Source organism: Schistocerca piceifrons, chromosome X (assembly GCF_021461385.2).
Source record: "Schistocerca piceifrons isolate TAMUIC-IGC-003096 chromosome X, iqSchPice1.1, whole genome shotgun sequence".
NCBI classification, from domain to species: Eukaryota; Metazoa; Arthropoda; class Insecta; order Orthoptera; family Acrididae; genus Schistocerca; species Schistocerca piceifrons.
In genome coordinates, this window is record NC_060149.1 from 478887988 (window position 1) to 478905652 (window position 17665).

Here is a 17665-nt window from a genome sequence, read left to right on the forward strand (position 1 = left end):
TATTTTAGGGAAGTGTGGTTCATCTGTAACGGAGACTCCATATAGCACACTAGTACAACCCATTCTTGAGTAATGCTCAAGTATTAGGAATCTCCACAAGGTCAGATTAAAGGGAAACATTGAAGCATATCAGAGGCAGGCTACTAGATTTGTGACCAGTAGGTTTGATTAACATGTGAATATTGTGGAAATGGGAATCCCTGGAGGGTAGACAACATTGAAAAAATTTAGACAACAGGCATTTGAAGTTGACTGCAGAATGATTCTACTGTCACCAATGTTTATTTCACAAAAGGGCCATGAAGATACAAGAGAAGTTAAGGTTCATACGGAGGCATATAGACAGTCATTCTTCCCTCACTCCATTTGCTAGTGGAGGAGGAAACGAAATGACTAGTAGTAGTACAAGGTACCCTCCACCCTGCATCATACAGTGGCTTGCAGATTATGTATGTAGATGAAGATATTGATATAAAAAAATATTTAATTGTAATGAGTCTGAGACTGCTGACATACTGAATTTCACTTTGAGGTCTGATGAGAAGGAACATTGAGTAGAATAAAAGTGAAAAAAATCAAAGGGATGTTGTAGTTTTTACTATCATGACACACAACCTCAAGATATACATTTCATTGCCAATGGACCACCATTTTGCTGATACACTTCATATATCATTAGAGGAACTAAATCAAAAACTTAAACCGTGTGCCAAAAGATAAATGTAACAGTGGTCATCATACATTTTGGGTGAAGCAGTTATGAGCAGGAAAAGAAAGAAGAAAAATTTGTTAAATGATTTTTAAGTACATTGAGTGTCAATTGAATCACTATTATTGTACAACTCTCAGTCTTTAATAATAATGGAAGAACACCCCATGATGCATGCCGAGAAGAAAGTAATATGTTTCAAAACTCTCTGCCAAAGAGGCATGCCAAATATTCTGGGTTGTTAGTGAGATAATTTCGTGGACATGAAAATTTATTTAAAACTATATTCTGACACGCAACAACTGAAATAACATCATGTAATAATAATTCTGGAAATTCATTCCTGTGGCTGATTATTTATTGACTTCCAACATCTGTAGACTGATATATAATTAAAAGCTATCAGTCATGAGGGTGAAGCAATAAATAAATTAAACAGTATTATCAATAAGGGTTTCAAAACTAACATTCACCACAAATCTTCTGTTCTACAAATATGCCAGCATTTTGTTTATTCATTGTGTATTTTGGCAGATAATTATGGTGTTGATGAGTTTATGAAATAATTTCTCTCCCCTTTAAACTCCAAACAATATGTAATGAAGTGACATGAAGCAACAGTTTTATTATTTTTGTGCAGGTAGACTATTTAAATTTTAAGTGACTATGCTATTAGATACTGTCATATAAAAAGCTTTTCATGGAAATTATTAACATCACTTAGGTACTGGTGTACCTAAATGATATGTGAATGAATTTTGATGCAGTTTTGTCAGTTTTAAACTAAAATGTCTGATAAAAGTTGGTAGTTCTGTTGCTGTTGTATGTGCTCCAGCAACCACTTATTATTTATCTTTACTTGCAACAAATGTTCAACCATTGATCTTCAAATAATGATTTATGAGTAATCAATTCCAATTCTGTAAAACTATATTTGTTATCCTCTTGTATCTTAAATGTAGGAAGTGGAATTAACTTTTGTTACAGAAAAAAATATGTTATGAAAATGTTTTATTATTATGATCATTATTGTGTTATTTTAAAAGCACATGTATGATTTGTGCTGCCACAGAGAATTACTGTAAGAGTAATGGAATGAATCAGTGTAATGCCCCTAATTTCTGAAACCTGATAATATGTCTAGTGTAATAATGTATGGTGCTTCATAACTGTAGTGATTTTATTAAAATCATTCTCAAATATTTGAATGTTATTTCAGTTGTATCATTTCTTTCTTTGTTTGTTTCTCTCCTTTTTGCTGCGCTCATCTGGTGCATCTAGGGGATGGAAGAGATATTATTATTACAATTCTGAGACTGGTGAAGTTCAGTGGGAATATCCTTATTTGGGTGATAGTGGCGCAATGGAAGACGATTCAATGGATGCCAGTGAGGAACTTGTGGAGCAGCCTGGTTTACCATGTTCAACTCAAGAAAATAAAAATAATAAACGACCAGACTCTTCTCATAAAGGATGTGATCAGAAGAAGAAGCAACTCTCTCAGCGTGCATCTGTGTCCAAACAAATATATGAACATCATAAAGGTAATACATTGTTCTCTCTTGAGAAGAAAACTGTGTGATTTTGCTATTATTTACAGCTTTATGTTCCTTGTGTCAGTCATTAGGTACATACTGTTAAAGATTTCATGTTAATAGTGCTGAAAATGGCTTTAAATTGTCACTGAAATTTGGTTTCATTTTCCTATCCTAAGTGCTGATAGTGAGTGATGTATTTTATTACACACAAGCAACATAAAAACTGAAAACAAGATTGAAAGTAAATACAGGGCTATTACAAATGATTGAAGCGATTTCATAAATTCACTTCAGGTTTCTGTCGCCAGAGCGCTCGAGACCGCAGTGAGACAAAATGGCGACAGGAGCCGAGAAAGCGTATGTCGTGCTTGAAATGCACTCACATCAGTCAGTCATAACAGTGCAACGACACTTCAGGACGACGTTCAACAAAGATCCACCAACTGCTAACTCCATTCGGCGATGGGATGCGCAGTTTAAAGCTTCTGGATGCCTCTGTAAGGGGAAATCAACGGGTCGGCCTGCAGTGAGCGAAAAACAGTTGAACACGTGCGAGCAAGTTTCACGCGTAGCCCGCGGAAGTCGACGAATAAAGCAAGCAGGGAGCTAAACGTTCCACAGGCGACGGTTTGGAAAATCTTACAGAAAAGGCTAAAGTAGAAGCCTTACCATTTACAATTGCTACAAGCCCTGACACCTGATGACAAAGTCAAACGCTTTGAATTTTCGGCGCGGTTGCAACAGCTCATGGAAGAGGATGCGTTCAGTGTGAAACTTGTTTTCAGTGATGAAGCAACATTTTTTCTTAATGGTGAAGTGAACAGACACAATGTGCGAATCTGGGCGGTAGAGAATCCTCACGCATTCGTGCAGCAAATTCGCAATTCACCAAAAGATAACGTGTTTTGTGCAATCTCACGGTTTAAAGTTTACGGCCCCTTTTTCTCCTGCGAAAAAAACGTTACAGGACACATGTATCTGGACATGCTGGAAAATTGGCTCATGCCACAACTGGAGACCGACAGCGCTGACTTCATCTTTCAACAGGATGGTGCTCCACCGCACTTCCATCATGATGTTCGATATTTCTTAAACAGGTGATTGGAAAACCGATGGATCGGTCGTGGTGGAGATCATGATCAGCAATTCATGTCATGGCCTCTACACTCTCCCGACTTAACCCCATGCGATTTCTTTCTGTGGGGTTATGTGAAAGATTCAGTGTTTAAACCTCCTCTACCAAGAAACGTGCCAGAACTGCGAGCTCGCATCAACGATGCTTTCGAACTCATTGATGGGGACATGCTGCGCTGAGTGTGGGAGTAACTTGATTATCGGCTTGATGTCTGCCGAATCACTAAAGGGGCACATATCGAACATTTGTGAATGCCTAAAAAAACTTTTTGAGTTTTTGTATGTGTGTGCAAAGCATTGTGAAAATATCTCAAATAATAAAGTTATTGTAGAGCTGTGAAATCGCTTCAATCATTTGTAATAACCCTGTACATAAAGCTGTAGATTAGTATATTATCTAGTGCATTTCTTTGCATTATGTTGGTAATATTTGTAAAAGAGCTCTTGATAAAGATTCACAGTTGAGTTAAAAGCCCTTACTAAGAAAGCTAATTTATGTACTTTTCAAAGGCAGCTGTAAATTAGTTTATTCCCATGCATCAGTATTTCAGTTATGTTGTTATTCATAAACATCATAAATAATTATTTCGAAACATAATCAGAGCTTATGATGTTTTGCGACTTTATTCATGTTTATTAGTCCAAACCCCTTTACTGTGTCCTCCCCTACGTAAGTTAGCAGAGATTTTCCTTTATTTCCCTGAGACGATTATGATTCTGCTGTAAAGCTGGCTTTGGGGTAGATAGATTGAGTTCATTGTGCCAGGTGAAAGGTGATTCATTTCCTTATCCTGTTAATGCTATGAATCAAGAAGTTCACTTCTAATGTAACGTTGTACACATAAAAGAAATGCTTGGAGAGCAGTTTGAGTGACAAAGAAGGAAATTGATGTTGGCACAGTCACATGCTATGTGTAATATATGAACCATTATGTCAGTAATATTTGCAATGTAGGTTTTTTCGATGATCTGTTCAACTTTAAATTTGTTTCCTATGAATTCATTGCTTTTCTGAATTGTATTGTGTGCATGTGTTTTTTTAAGTATTGTTGTTCCATTATCCCAGTATTCCTAATATACATTTTTGTATGCTTTTTAATTATTTCACTAGAGTGATAACCCTTCAGAGCAGAATAAAGTCAGTATTATACTTATTAATTTACCATTTGTTGTAGTACTGAGAGAATAATTCAGCTACAACTTTATTTGTTTTTGTATTTATTTGCAGATGGCATTTCAGATGACGGTGATAAGTTGTCAGATTCTGCTCCACTCCATGTTTCACATACCCAAGCACCACTTCCTGCAGAGAATTCATCCACTGCTGTGCAGTCATCAGTACCTGATCATCGAACAGATGTGATGAAAGGAGATGGTAGGGTTCAGCCTTTACCACCTGGAGTTGATCATCCAGAGCTCCCATATATTATTGCTGGTCCCCCTCCCCCTCCTCCTCCCCCTCCCCCACCACCTCCTCCACCCCCACCACCTACTTCTCCTCCTCCTCCACCATCGCCACCACCACCACCCCCACCACCACCACCACCCCCAGCATCACCACCACCCCCAGCATCTGCACCACCACCATTGCCACCGACACCTCCCCCTCCTTCTATTTCATCGCCTCCACCACCACCACCTCCTCCTCCACCACCACCATGTATATCTGTTTCTACTTCTTATGTACAGTCTGCCCATATCATGCCAGGTTATGATCCCACAACTGAAGATTATACAGACATTGATGGTGAAGAGATGATAGAAGATGATGAATCACGCAGTAGCTCAACTGTACTATCACATGCTGAACTGTATGCAGATGATAGTGCCTATATGGTAAGATTATTTGTAAATCAGTACTTTTTTTGAAAGGCTTTTTAAAAATATTTTGTGTGCGTGTGGGTGGGGGGCGTAGGGGGGGGGGGAGGGGGGATGTGAATGAATGAATGATTTCATCATCAGTCGCTGATGAAATATTACACCCTTCCTCCCTTTTCAAAAGCCCAGTAAGTATCATATGTTCCAGGTACCCATATCGTGCTCATTGCCTCTTCCTGTGGTCAGTTGCGATGTATCTTCATAGACGTAAAAACAGTAAAACAGTAAATAAGACTTATTTAGGAAACAGAATGGTACAAGGGGAAATGCAGAAAAAATAGTACAGGGGGAGGTGAAGGATCTATAGTGAGAGAAAGAGATAAGGAAAGGAAGATACTGGTGATGTGTGTCACATGGTCATTAGCACAGACAGTTCTACTCAGACGTCATGTCATTGTCACCAAGCAGCCTTGATTATAATTGAATCCATGAACGAAGGCAGGCCATGCAGGTCCACACAATGTAAAGGCACAGGGGGTGACTGCAGTGTTTCCAGTTGCGAACGACAGGCGCAGGCACCAAACACTTCATAAGCTTGTCATTAGGGGGTAGCAGGCAGTGGAGAAAGTTAAGCCCCCACCACCACATAACTACCTCTACAATACGATTGGAACAAAAGGAATAAAATACACAATGTTGGCTGGTGCAGCAAGTTGCATTTTGTGCTTCACCGTGGGCATCAGCGTACGTGAAAGTATGAATGCTTATGTGTATGGACAGATGGCTACCGCACTGGACTCCATGTTTCATCATCACCTGGCTTCTTATGAACTGTCTGATTATCTTCTGTGATTTACAGTTGCTGTGCTGGTCATGTGCAATGTTTACTACTGCCAACTTAGACACAGTCTGCCACACATTACATGTTGCCATGTTGCATAACATTCTCAAGGGAATAATTTAAATATTACAAAAATATTATATGTAATACTGGAAGATATTCTGTCTTTAATAAAAAATATTATTTAGACAAGACATGTTTTACTCTATTTTATAGTACTTTGACCAGAGCATAATTGACGAAGTACACAAAAGTGAATTATGGACTCACAAAAACATAAAAACTGAAGTATATTGTAAGTCAGTGAAATGCTGTGTGCTGAAAAATCAAACATCTTTGTGTTTGTGTGTCTGTCATACACAAACAGCAATTAATTGCTAAAATATAGGTTATTTAACACAAATGTTGAATATGATATTCCCGCAGCAACGATGGACAAAACTATGACAGAAATCAAGTGGCTTGGCAATGTAGGAACCAAAATATTGTCCATTCAAGAAACATCAGGATAAAGCAAAATGCATCTGTTCTAAATAAGACTTTTATTACAGTTGCTGGAGATAGAATATGTCTTAGTATTATAGTAAAACTGCAGCTGTGGAAGAGCCATAAAAACAAAGAAGACAGCATAAATATTGTTTGTGTTCCTTACTTTCCATTGCTTTCAGTCACTGCAGTTGTCATCATCTATATCTCTGCAGTCAATGTTGGTGTCTGATTTACGTTGTCTTAGAGTGATGACAATAGGATCAAGCACATTGTCAATTAAAATTTATCTCTCCATGTCATCCTGCATGCCAAACACATTCATCCCATGCTGAAGGGGTTTTGCTGTCTAGAGATTCATGCAAAAGCCTTTCTTTGTCACCAGTTTTAAATGTTGTGTTTCATTCTGCAACATACCATTTCACTTGCCCCTGTTTGAGTTCCGTCGGATTCCACTGGCAATGATATGGTGGCAAACATAAAACTTTATGTCTATGTTCCTGTTCAGTACAATTAATTTCATAAACTTTTGCATGGGGATTATGAAACATTACAAAATTCAGCAATTCAGCATGAGTGAGGAACACTAATTTGCTTTCTGGACAGATAAATTAAATTCACTGCAATGGATTTTCTCAAGCTGATGCCACTTGATTCTTCAGTGCATTCCTGAGACCCGGCAACACCTGTGATAGGTCCTCCGTTTTCTGCTTGGGGCTAGAAGAAAATGTGTATCCTATAAATTATACCCCTCATTTGTTTATGGAGAATTTTTTGCTTAGCACCACCATCAACCATGACAACCCACATCAAATGAAATAAAAATTCACCAAATAATTTATTACAATCACTTTTAATGCTGGCCTAGACTTACATATCAGAGCACTCAGAAAACTACTAAACACTCATCGGCTGTTTAAAGATGAGAGATGCCAGGTGTACAGAAAAGCCTAAACTCTACCGCCATCATTCCTGGCTCTAATTGTAGTCATTATCATATAGTGTGGGCCAAGGTCTTCCCTAAGAATGTAGGAGATTAACACCTACATGTAAATATATAGTGGGAAAACCACAGTAAGGCGTATGTAGAGTACCAGTATCATTTCCCCACCCCTTATCTCTATTCCTTTTGCAGATGATACACTGGAAGAAAACCCTTGGTACCCCTATGTAAGAACCTGAATGTCCCCAATTTTAGCGTTGTGGTCATTATGCAAGATGTGTGTTAGAGGCAGTAATATGTTTCTTAACTCAGTTTGGAATATGGACTCTTGGAATTTTGGTAGTAAGACCCTTCACAAAAACTTTCTTCTTGCATCTTTCGCTCTCTAGTGTTTGTTCAGCATGTCTTTACCACTATCATACTGACTAATCAAATTCATGATGTATTGCCCAGCTTTTTTTTTTAATTTCTTCCATTAATCCAGATTTTTAACAGTCCCAGACCAACGAACAGTATTCAAGAAACATATTTTATCCATGCATTGCACCTGAATAAGGTCCATCCAGTAAATCTGAGTCTGGCACCTCCCTCCCCTTTGTTATATATATGTGGTCATTTCACCTTAAATTCTCTCAAGACAGATACTCCTAGATACTTGAAAGTTGTGACTGTTGCTAATGTCTGATCACTATTTCTGTAGTCTAATGATATCATATCTTTTTGTCCATCTACAGAATTTAAATTATATTTATTTATGTTTCAAGTCAGTTGCTGATTTTACACCTTGTACTCTAAAATTCTTAAAAAAAAATGCTCTGCCACACTAACTTGAGGTATACTGGATGATACCTACACTTCTGACAAGCCTCCCCATTAAGGACAACATGCCAAGTTCTGTATTTTATGAAGTGTTCAATCAAACGACTTATGTACAGGGCTATTACAAATGTTTGAAGCGATTTCATAAATTCACTGTAGCTCCATTCATTGACATATGGTCACGACACACTACAGATACGTAGAAAAACTCATAGTTTTCTTCAGCTGAAGCCGCACATCAGGTTTGTGCCGCCAGAGCCCTCGAGAGCGCAGCGAGACAAAATTGCAACAGGAGCCGAGAAAGCGTATGTCTTGCTTGAAATGCACTCACATCAGTCAGTCATAACAGTGCAACGACACTTCAGGACGAAGTTCAACCAAGATCCACCAACTGCTAACTCCATTCGGCGATAGTATGCGCAGTTTAAAGCTTCTAGATGCCTCTGTAAGGGGAAATCAACGGGTCGGCCTGCAGTGAGCGAAGAAATGGTTGAACACGCAGCCCGCGGAAGTCGACGAATAAGGCAAGCAGCGAGCTAAACGTACCACAGCCGACGGTTTGGAAAACCTTACGGAAAAGGCTAAAGCAGAAGCCTTACCGTTTACAATTGCTACAAGCCCTGACACCCGATGACAAAGTCAAACGCTTTGAATTTTCGGCGCGGTTGCAACAGCTCATGGAAGAGGATGCGTTCAGTGCGAAACTTGTTTTCAGTGATGAAGCAGCATTTTTTCTTAATGGTGAAGTGAACAGACACAATGTGCGAATCCAAGCAGTAGAGAATCCTCATGCATTCGTGGAACAAATTCGCAATTCACCAAAAGTTAACGTGTTTTGTGCAATCTCACGGTTTAAAGTTTACGGCCCCTTTTTCTTCTTGCAAAAAAAACGTTACAGGACACGTGTATCTGGACATGCTGGAAAATTGGCTCATGCCACAACTGGAGACCGGCAGCACCGACTTCATCTTTCAACAGGATGGTGCTCCACACCACTTCCATCATGATTTTCGGCATTTCTTAAACAGGAGATTGGAAAACCGATGGATCGATCGTGGTGGAGATCATGATCAGCAATTCATGTCATGGCCTCCACGCTCTCCCGACTTAACCCCATGCGATTTCTTTCTGTGGGGTTATGTGAAAGATTCAGTGTTTAAACCTCCTCTACCAAGAAACGTGCCAGAAGTGCGAGCTCGCATCAACGATGCTTTCGAACTCATTGTTGGGGACATGCTGCGCCGAGTGTGGGAGTAACTTGATTATCGGCTTGATGTCTGCCGAATCACTAAAGGGGCACATATCGAACATTTGTGAATGCCTAAAAAAACTTTTTGAGTTTTTGTATGTGTGTGCAAAGCATTGTGAAAATATCTCAAATAATAAAGTTATTGTAGAGCTGTGAAATCGCTTCAATCATTTGTAATAACCCTGTATATTCCGTATGGACATATTTTTTTTTTTTTTTTTTACTGTGTTATGGCTCACAGCTGTATAAAAGGCTTTCTGGAAACCATGACACACAGCTGCAATTTGAGGGTCTCATGAGCAAGCATAGAACAGTCAGTGCTAGCAAGAAGAGTTTTGGTTGTGACATAGGAGTTGGTTGGTCTCCAGGAAAATCATCATACATGAGCACAATATACATTTCATAATTCTATAAAAAATTGGTATTAGTGAGACAGTTTTATACCTTTACACATTGATCTTGCAACCATTCGCATAGATTGGAATGACCTGCACCTTTTTCAGCCACATGGCAGGCTCTGTTACTCTTGTGGCCTATGATAAGCTAATACTAGAAGGGGAACTAGTTCCTTTGCTTATTCAATATAGAATATAACCGACTTTCCTGTGTCAGACGACTGAAGCTCCGTTTCAGTTCCGCGCTTCCCTATTTCTGTATCTGACATTTTTGTGTCCACACAGAGGTCAGATGTTGGAAATGACTTGTGATCATTTTTGGTGTAGCAATTTTCAAAGACAGACTACAGTATCTATGCCCAAATTATATCTTTTTCAGTTTCAGTGCCACAATACGTGATGAGAATTGGGACAGATGAATTTGTTCCATTGAGTAATTTTACAGAGGACCAAAGCTTTTTAGCTTGTTTAAGAAGTCTTGTCCACTTACCCCTGTCTATATTTTATTTTGTGTTATCTCTATATCTTACACAAATGTCTGACATATGTTCAACATGTCCTAAACTACTGGATTGATTTCAACCAAACTTGATACACACATTACTTGTTATCTGGAAAGAAGCCCTGTGGATGTAAGAACCATCTGAAAATGATGAGGGCAGGAGTGAGGGTCAGGGTAAGGGTGCACCTTTCACAAATACCCAGACAATATTCATCCAGAATTTGAGAATAAGAGCACCTTGTTATATACTTTACACATAATTTCAAACTTTTTAAAACTTTTCTTGTTGACACCCTTCACAGGAAGATGAAAGGAAAAAAGTTTATTGCTTTCTACATTTTCGTTCTTCATGCAGTAAAACTGACACATCAGGCATGATATTTTACAATGACCTGACAGACACTGTCAGTTCTGGAGGAAATGATCAGTAGTTATCAGTTGTGTAACCTTCTTGTGGGAACACTTCATTAATCTTGATCACAATTATTTGTACGTAGATAACTAGTTTCAATAACTTAAACTGTCATCTTTTGATCACTTAGTACAAGGCAGTAGTGTTTACATTGACCTTTAGAGTTAGACATTTTGTCATAACTGTGTTTTACAATCTAACCTACAGAAAGCCATTATGCTACCCACAACATTATGTATGCAATAAGTACATCAAAGAGATATAATAAGTAGGTAGCAACATACATTTAACATAGTACAATGTCAGAAGATGTGTCTCTGCTGACAGCTACAGGTAGACTAGCCATCAGCAGGCTTATGGTTAGAGGTAGACTAGTCGTCAACAGGGACACATACTGATCAAGACCAATGAAGTGTTCCCACAAGAAGATGAAAGATAACTCAGGAACACACAGAGCAAGGTCAAACAAATTTATTTAATTGCATGACTTATTATTGGTATAAAAATACTGTGGGACTAAGGTTCACCACTATCGCTAGGGGTGGGGATGTAGATGAGGAGAGGTGATGTGAAAAAGTTTGAAAATGACCTGTTAGTATTTATTTCATGTATTTAGTTTACTTGGAATGCTTTTAAAAGCATGAAGTGCAATTTTTCTGTTATTTGTGCCGTTCATTGTGTCAAGCAGATCATAAGAATGAACACTGTAATGGGCCAATAATTTTGTCAACATGTTTCGGTACTTAAGATTAGTCCACATGGCTGAAAACCACAGATAAATTTAACATCATCTCTGGATTTGTATGGTGTAAAATAGCAAACGATCAGACATATTTGTGTATGTGCAATATTTGTCGCATCTGCAGAAATACTGTGAGGATGGGGATGATAATGGGTTGATGGACAGAGAAGGGGTGAGGAAGAGGTGGACAGAGATAGGGGGTTGAGGAGATGGGCCGACAGGGAGAGGGACAGGAGATGGACAGACAGAGAGGGGGGCAGGAGATGGGCAGAGAGAGGAGAGGAAGAGGAGGAGGAGGAGATGCACAGAGACAGAGGGATGGACAGTGAGAATGGGGAGGAGGAGATGGATGAGTAGATGATTGGAATAAGTAAATACTGTGGCAGTGCCAAGTTTATCAGCTTGTACTCTTGTAAAGTATTTCATGTGTTGAAGCATGAGATTAATTGTCTCCCAGGAAGATAAATGTCTTAATGCATCTGGTGATTACTTCTGAATGGAACCATTCCATGGTCACGTTGTGGTGATTGTTTGGTTTTCATTTGACTGCTCCTCATGTGCTTCTAGAGTATATTACATGTATAATGACAAACATACCACCATTTCTGAAAGGAAGCCTTATTTTGCTGGATTTTTCTACACAATTGATACTCTGTTTTAACATTTCTTGTGTCTGCATTTTTAGTTGATTAGAATCTATACATCTAATCTGTAGTGATCATTATTTACTGCAGTACACTGTGTTATAACATTAACTGAATAGTAATAATTGTGTTACAGCATGGTGGTGGTCTTCCTCTCATATGCCCTTTAAATGCTGTTGTTGAATATGGACCAATGCCATATGTAGCAGATCCTGTGGTTCCAGCAGCACATGTCATTGAGAAACCACCAGAAAAGACTTCTCTACATGCAGAAATTGATTCATTCTATTCAGACCTGGCATCTCTTGAACAAACCGCAGTTACAGCATCGTCTGAAAAACACCAAATGGGCGAGCATACAGGTGCAGCCAGTGAGACTGAAAAGGAATCAATGATAGCCCCTGCCACAATAGAACCAAGTTCTAGTGCTAATAGTAATGTTGGTGGTCTTACTGGTAGCACAGCATATCAAAAAGTATCTGCCCACATTGAAGGAAAAATGTCAGAGGCGCCTATAGGAGAAGTACGAAAGAAGAAAAAGGTAAATTAGACTCTGGTTTACTGTTTGTTAACCTGGAACTGCAGACTACGTATAAAACCACTATATTTTGCAATGCATAAATGTAATATTTTTTATTTCTCTCATCTTCTGTCTAGCCAAAATTAGCACCAGGATTGTCACTAAAGAAGAAAGATGTGTCGTCACTAGTGGCTAAATGGCAGAAACTTCAGGAGGAAGTTAGAAGAGACTATAAAAAGCTTGGTGATGAACTCAAAGATAAATAACAGATGTTCTGTGCCTAATTTTGTCATGGACTACTAAAATGTTAAGCAGGGAGCATTTATAACAAAATTGGAAAATAACTGATTTGTTATATATTGTTACAAACTGTGCCAATTTGCTTGAATATCAAACTGTTTTCATTTGATGTGAAAATTTTCTGAGACAATTTGATACCCAAGTAAATTTATTTTAAAAAAATAATATACTGTGATATTTTACTTGTCTGTTAGTTACTCAGGTTGTATTATTGACTGTACCATACAGCATTTTCTTAAGATTTATTTGTTACTTTATTATAATAAAACCAAGAAGGATAATTATAAATGAGTGTTTGAATGAAGCTATGCAGTGTTTGACAAAAGAATGAGTAGATGGTATTGTCGTCAGAAAGGTGCTGCACATGCCAAGATTTTATCAGTGTACTGTGTAATTATGTGCCCATAACGTCATCACCAAGTGAGATAGCCTACAGATAATGAACCTTCAGTACAAGATTTCTCCTGTGTCATGAACAATTACTAAGCTGTACTTCGTTGTCGTTTTTCTTTATTTGAAAATAATGTCTTACATGTCAGTTCAAAGATTTTTTTTAAAGAAAGTAGATTCATGCTTTGGAAAATTTCACACTTAGCCATTCATTCTTCTTTAATGTAGAGTACACTTTTGCAGTTCTCTCATATTTTTAACCACTCTGTAAATACAAAATGTGTTGTGGGCTGTACTGACAGGCCTTCTGAACACCCACCTAGCAGTGTCTCATAGGGGTTAAGGATCTAGATTCAAAGTTTATGAGAAGTGACATTAAAATGTCATCTGGGCAGTCAGATTTAGGTATTCTGTGATTTTCATAAATCGCTTCAGGTGAGCGCTGTGATATTTCCTTTGAAAAGTATATTGTAATTATCCATTCCCATCCTTGTGCTCTCCCCCTGCTCTTATTCTTTATCTAGGCATTTACCCCATCTCTAATAAACTTATTGCAGATGGGAGGTTAAATAATCCCAGACTTTCTTGATTACCGTTGATCTAGTATGCCATTTTTCAGCTGGAGATGTACTCCTCAGATGGTATTATACTTACTGCTTCAGTGCTGGTGTAAAACACTGTATGACAGCATTATGTTTTCTTATCAGGCAACTCATCTCTAACAGTCAAATAGAACACATTCTATGACATAGGAATACATCCACAGAAATGTTAACTGCAAATTGAAGTATCACAGACTACTTTTATTTAATAACAGTTGGTATTTCAAGAGACTGTGAACAGCAAAAGTAATGCCCATTTTTGTTGAACTTTTTCTTTAATTCTTCACAACTCTCTGCATAGTTGTCATCTCCATTCATTGAATAATGAGACAAGAATATCTTTAGATTTCGTCACAAATTCCACATTTTACGTACTTAGTCTTGATAGAAAATCAATTATGTAATTAATAAATCCTGTGACGAACTTTATCTTCTTTATGGTAAGAATTTGACATGTAACTTGACTTCATGTGATCAAGGCAAAGATAGGAATTGGGGAAGGGGGATGGGAGGTGGGAATTCTTCATTTGCGCAACAGTAGTAGTATTTTACATGGTGTAATAGGTCTCGTTTCCTTTATCTTGTAGAGATTACCATTGTATTCCATGAGAGTTTTCCAAATTAATAATTCCTTTATTCAGTTTTCTTTGGGCTACAATGGATCCATTATGAAAATTCAGAGTGTAAAAATGATTTGACAACAGGAGACTGGCAACAGTTCACATATAATACATATTCTGGCACACCTTTATTGATATTTTATTGGTGTTTCATTAGTGTTGTATATAATGCATACTATAACAGTCACAATATCCACATTTAGTTCTGTCTTGCCCACATCCTGTTCAATCCCCATAATAGAACTCTCATATTTTGTTATGTGCTCCAGAGCACCATTACAGAACTCTTTTTGATACAATGACACACTTCTGTTTGATTTAAAAATTGTTTCTAGAAGTACAGTGTTGTCAGTGCAAAAATTATGTTATACAGAACATTGTGTTGTAAATGTATTCATGTACAGTCATGAACTTCAAGCCTTCTCAAACAATATTTGTCATACATTATAATATTGATTCCAGAAAGGGCAGTTTTCTATAATATCCTTACATAGAAAATGATTATGGTTTTTATGCCATAACAGCGATACTTTTTGTGGCCAAAAGTTTCATTCAAGCTGTAGAAACTCTATGCCTATTTTCATTTATGGATTTCGTACTTCCTGTTCCGTGACCTTTTGTGGTATTGTTGTCTCATAAATGGCACCGATGGCCAGGAGTCCCCACATGGGGAAGTTCAGCCGGCGAGTTGCAAATTGTTTCAGTTGATGCCACATTGGACAACTTGCATGTTGATGATGATGAAATGATGATAAGTATGAGCCAACATCCATTCCCCGAATGGAGAAAATCTTCGACCTGACCAGAAATCCAACCTATGCCGACTGTGTGGCAGTCAGGTGTGCAGACCACTCAGCTAAGGAGGTGGATATAGTATCATAAACATTATTTGTATGCTGTTGTGATTACTGTAATTTACATATTTATTTATTTTAATTGTGTAGCTAAGCATTCTTTCCCATCTGTTTTGCTTAATTTTGCTTAATCTCGACAAGAAAGTTCTGAAGTCTGTGTACTCATACTGTTTTCAAAACTTTATGCCATTATCATTCTTTCTAACTGAAATTAATTGGCATTTGTGTGTCAAGGATTTATCATCCATGAATAGCTGCGGCTTTCATTTTACCTACTATATGTAGCTTTTGCAATTTGTGTTCACTATATTCTGAGTCTTTTTCTTTGTTTTAATAAACCAGTAACTCAGGATAAATTTACAGATGTAATGTTATCTGTAGAAGGAACATAGTGAACTTGTGCTCAGTGTACTAGTCACTACTTTTCCTTCATATGTCTGTTTGGTTGTCATCACTCTGTTCCAAACCTCTCACATAGACATGACTTGAAAGTACAGATGATCAAGCACAAGATTCTTTGTGTGTCAGACAGTGATGCTGACGTGGCTGCAGGTGAGGGCTTAAAATTGCCTACCTTGAAATAGTGAAAGATGATGATAATGTCATTTTGTGGATGTATAATTCTGTACTTCAGAGGGATAGCCAGAGCAACCTCACATTTTATTTGTTGTTATCAGTGCTTCTAGGTACATAATTTGTGAAGGCTACTGAAGACTGTCTTTGAAATCCTATTTTTCCTTGCAATTGCACACACTGTTCATTTAATTAGAGATTGTGGACACTAGTGTTTGTGTTGATTGGTAGTCTGTGTTGCTGATTGTGTTTATGGGTTGAGTTTTACATAAGTGATGTAAGCCATGTAAATACCACCAATTGTGAAGATGTGGCTGTGTCACACATTTTTTACGTTTCTTATGATTTAGAAGAGTTTATGTTATGATTTTAAGAAGTATTATCAAAGGCTGCCAGTTGTCTTTGTATTTAAAATATGCTCCTCTGTTTGTGCACTCAGTATACTGCACACTGTGGAGTTGTTATTCCTGTCCCTCTGCTAATATTACATAACCATTCATATCTTCTGTGGGAAAAAATACAGGTTACTTTTAGGCAGATTCACTGTCAATTCTTTTCCATAAAATCATTTATCTGCTAGACATTTGATGTCTTCATTTTGTTAAAACCAATTAGGGCTTCTTTCTGAGTCTGATTTTAGTGGAAGTTGCTGCCACACTAGTGTGTAAAAAATTTCATCTCACTTTTATATTTGTTCATTGTGAACTGCTTCCATTATCATTTTATTCCTGCAGGTACCACATCAGTGATAACTGGGATTAAAACTGCGATTGCTTCAATAACCACCTCCACTTTCATTGGTGTAGTCTTAATCTCCACAGTTGCTTTCAGATTGGTATCATTTAATTTTCAGGTGGTATGTATGACATATTGCATCACAGCTGTTACTGTGACTCATATTATATACTAATAAAGACCGTCTGAAAATGAAACAGTGCCATTATGTAAGTGACAATGGTTATAAGGAAGGTACCAAACATGTTAAGAGGTGGTTATGGAAACAACCTCAATTTTAAACCTATTTTTATGTATTACATGTGCGGTTTTTCTGTTTTCATCAAAGAGTAGGTGCGTGTAACTGTGTTTTAGGGAGTCAGATTGGTGTAAGAGCTCACATTGGCCAAATTTACAATAATGTTTACATACATTAGTGGGGCACAGTGACCTAAATACCTCTTAGGTATGAAACTTTCTGGCAGATTAAAACTGTGTGCCAGACCAAAACTCAAACTCGAGACCTTTACCTTTCGCAGATAGTGCACTACCGACTGAGCTACCCGAGCACGACTCACGCCCTGTCCTCACAGCATCACTTCTCCCAGCATCTTGTCTCCTACCTTCCAAACTTCACGGAAGCTCTTCTGCAAACCTTGCAGAACTAGCACTCCTGGAAGAAAAGATATTGCGGAGACATGGATTTGCCACAACCTGGGGGATGTTTCCAGAATGAAATTTTCACTCTGCAGTGGAGTGTGCGCTGATATGAAACTTCCTGGCAGATTACAACTGTGTGCCAGACCGAGACCTTTGCCCATGAAAGGCAATAGGTAGACTTGCACAAAAGAAATTCCTTG

At 38.0% G+C, this 17665-nt stretch overlaps 1 protein-coding gene across 1 annotated transcript in view; it reads left to right on the forward strand.

Annotated features, from left to right (window-relative positions):
• The window catches only part of LOC124722918 (formin-binding protein 4-like), a 252502-nt gene extending 235193 nt beyond the window's left edge, over nt 1-17309 (forward strand). Inside the window, exons 9-12 of the mRNA XM_047248071.1 lie at nt 1991-2253; nt 4610-5217; nt 12369-12773; nt 12890-17309. Of these exons, the coding sequence (XP_047104027.1) occupies nt 1991-2253; nt 4610-5217; nt 12369-12773; nt 12890-13018 (1405 nt within the window). The 3' untranslated portion in view covers nt 13019-17309. The remainder of the gene's footprint in view (nt 1-1990; nt 2254-4609; nt 5218-12368; nt 12774-12889) is intronic.
• Nucleotides 17310-17665: the final 356 nt, after the last annotated feature.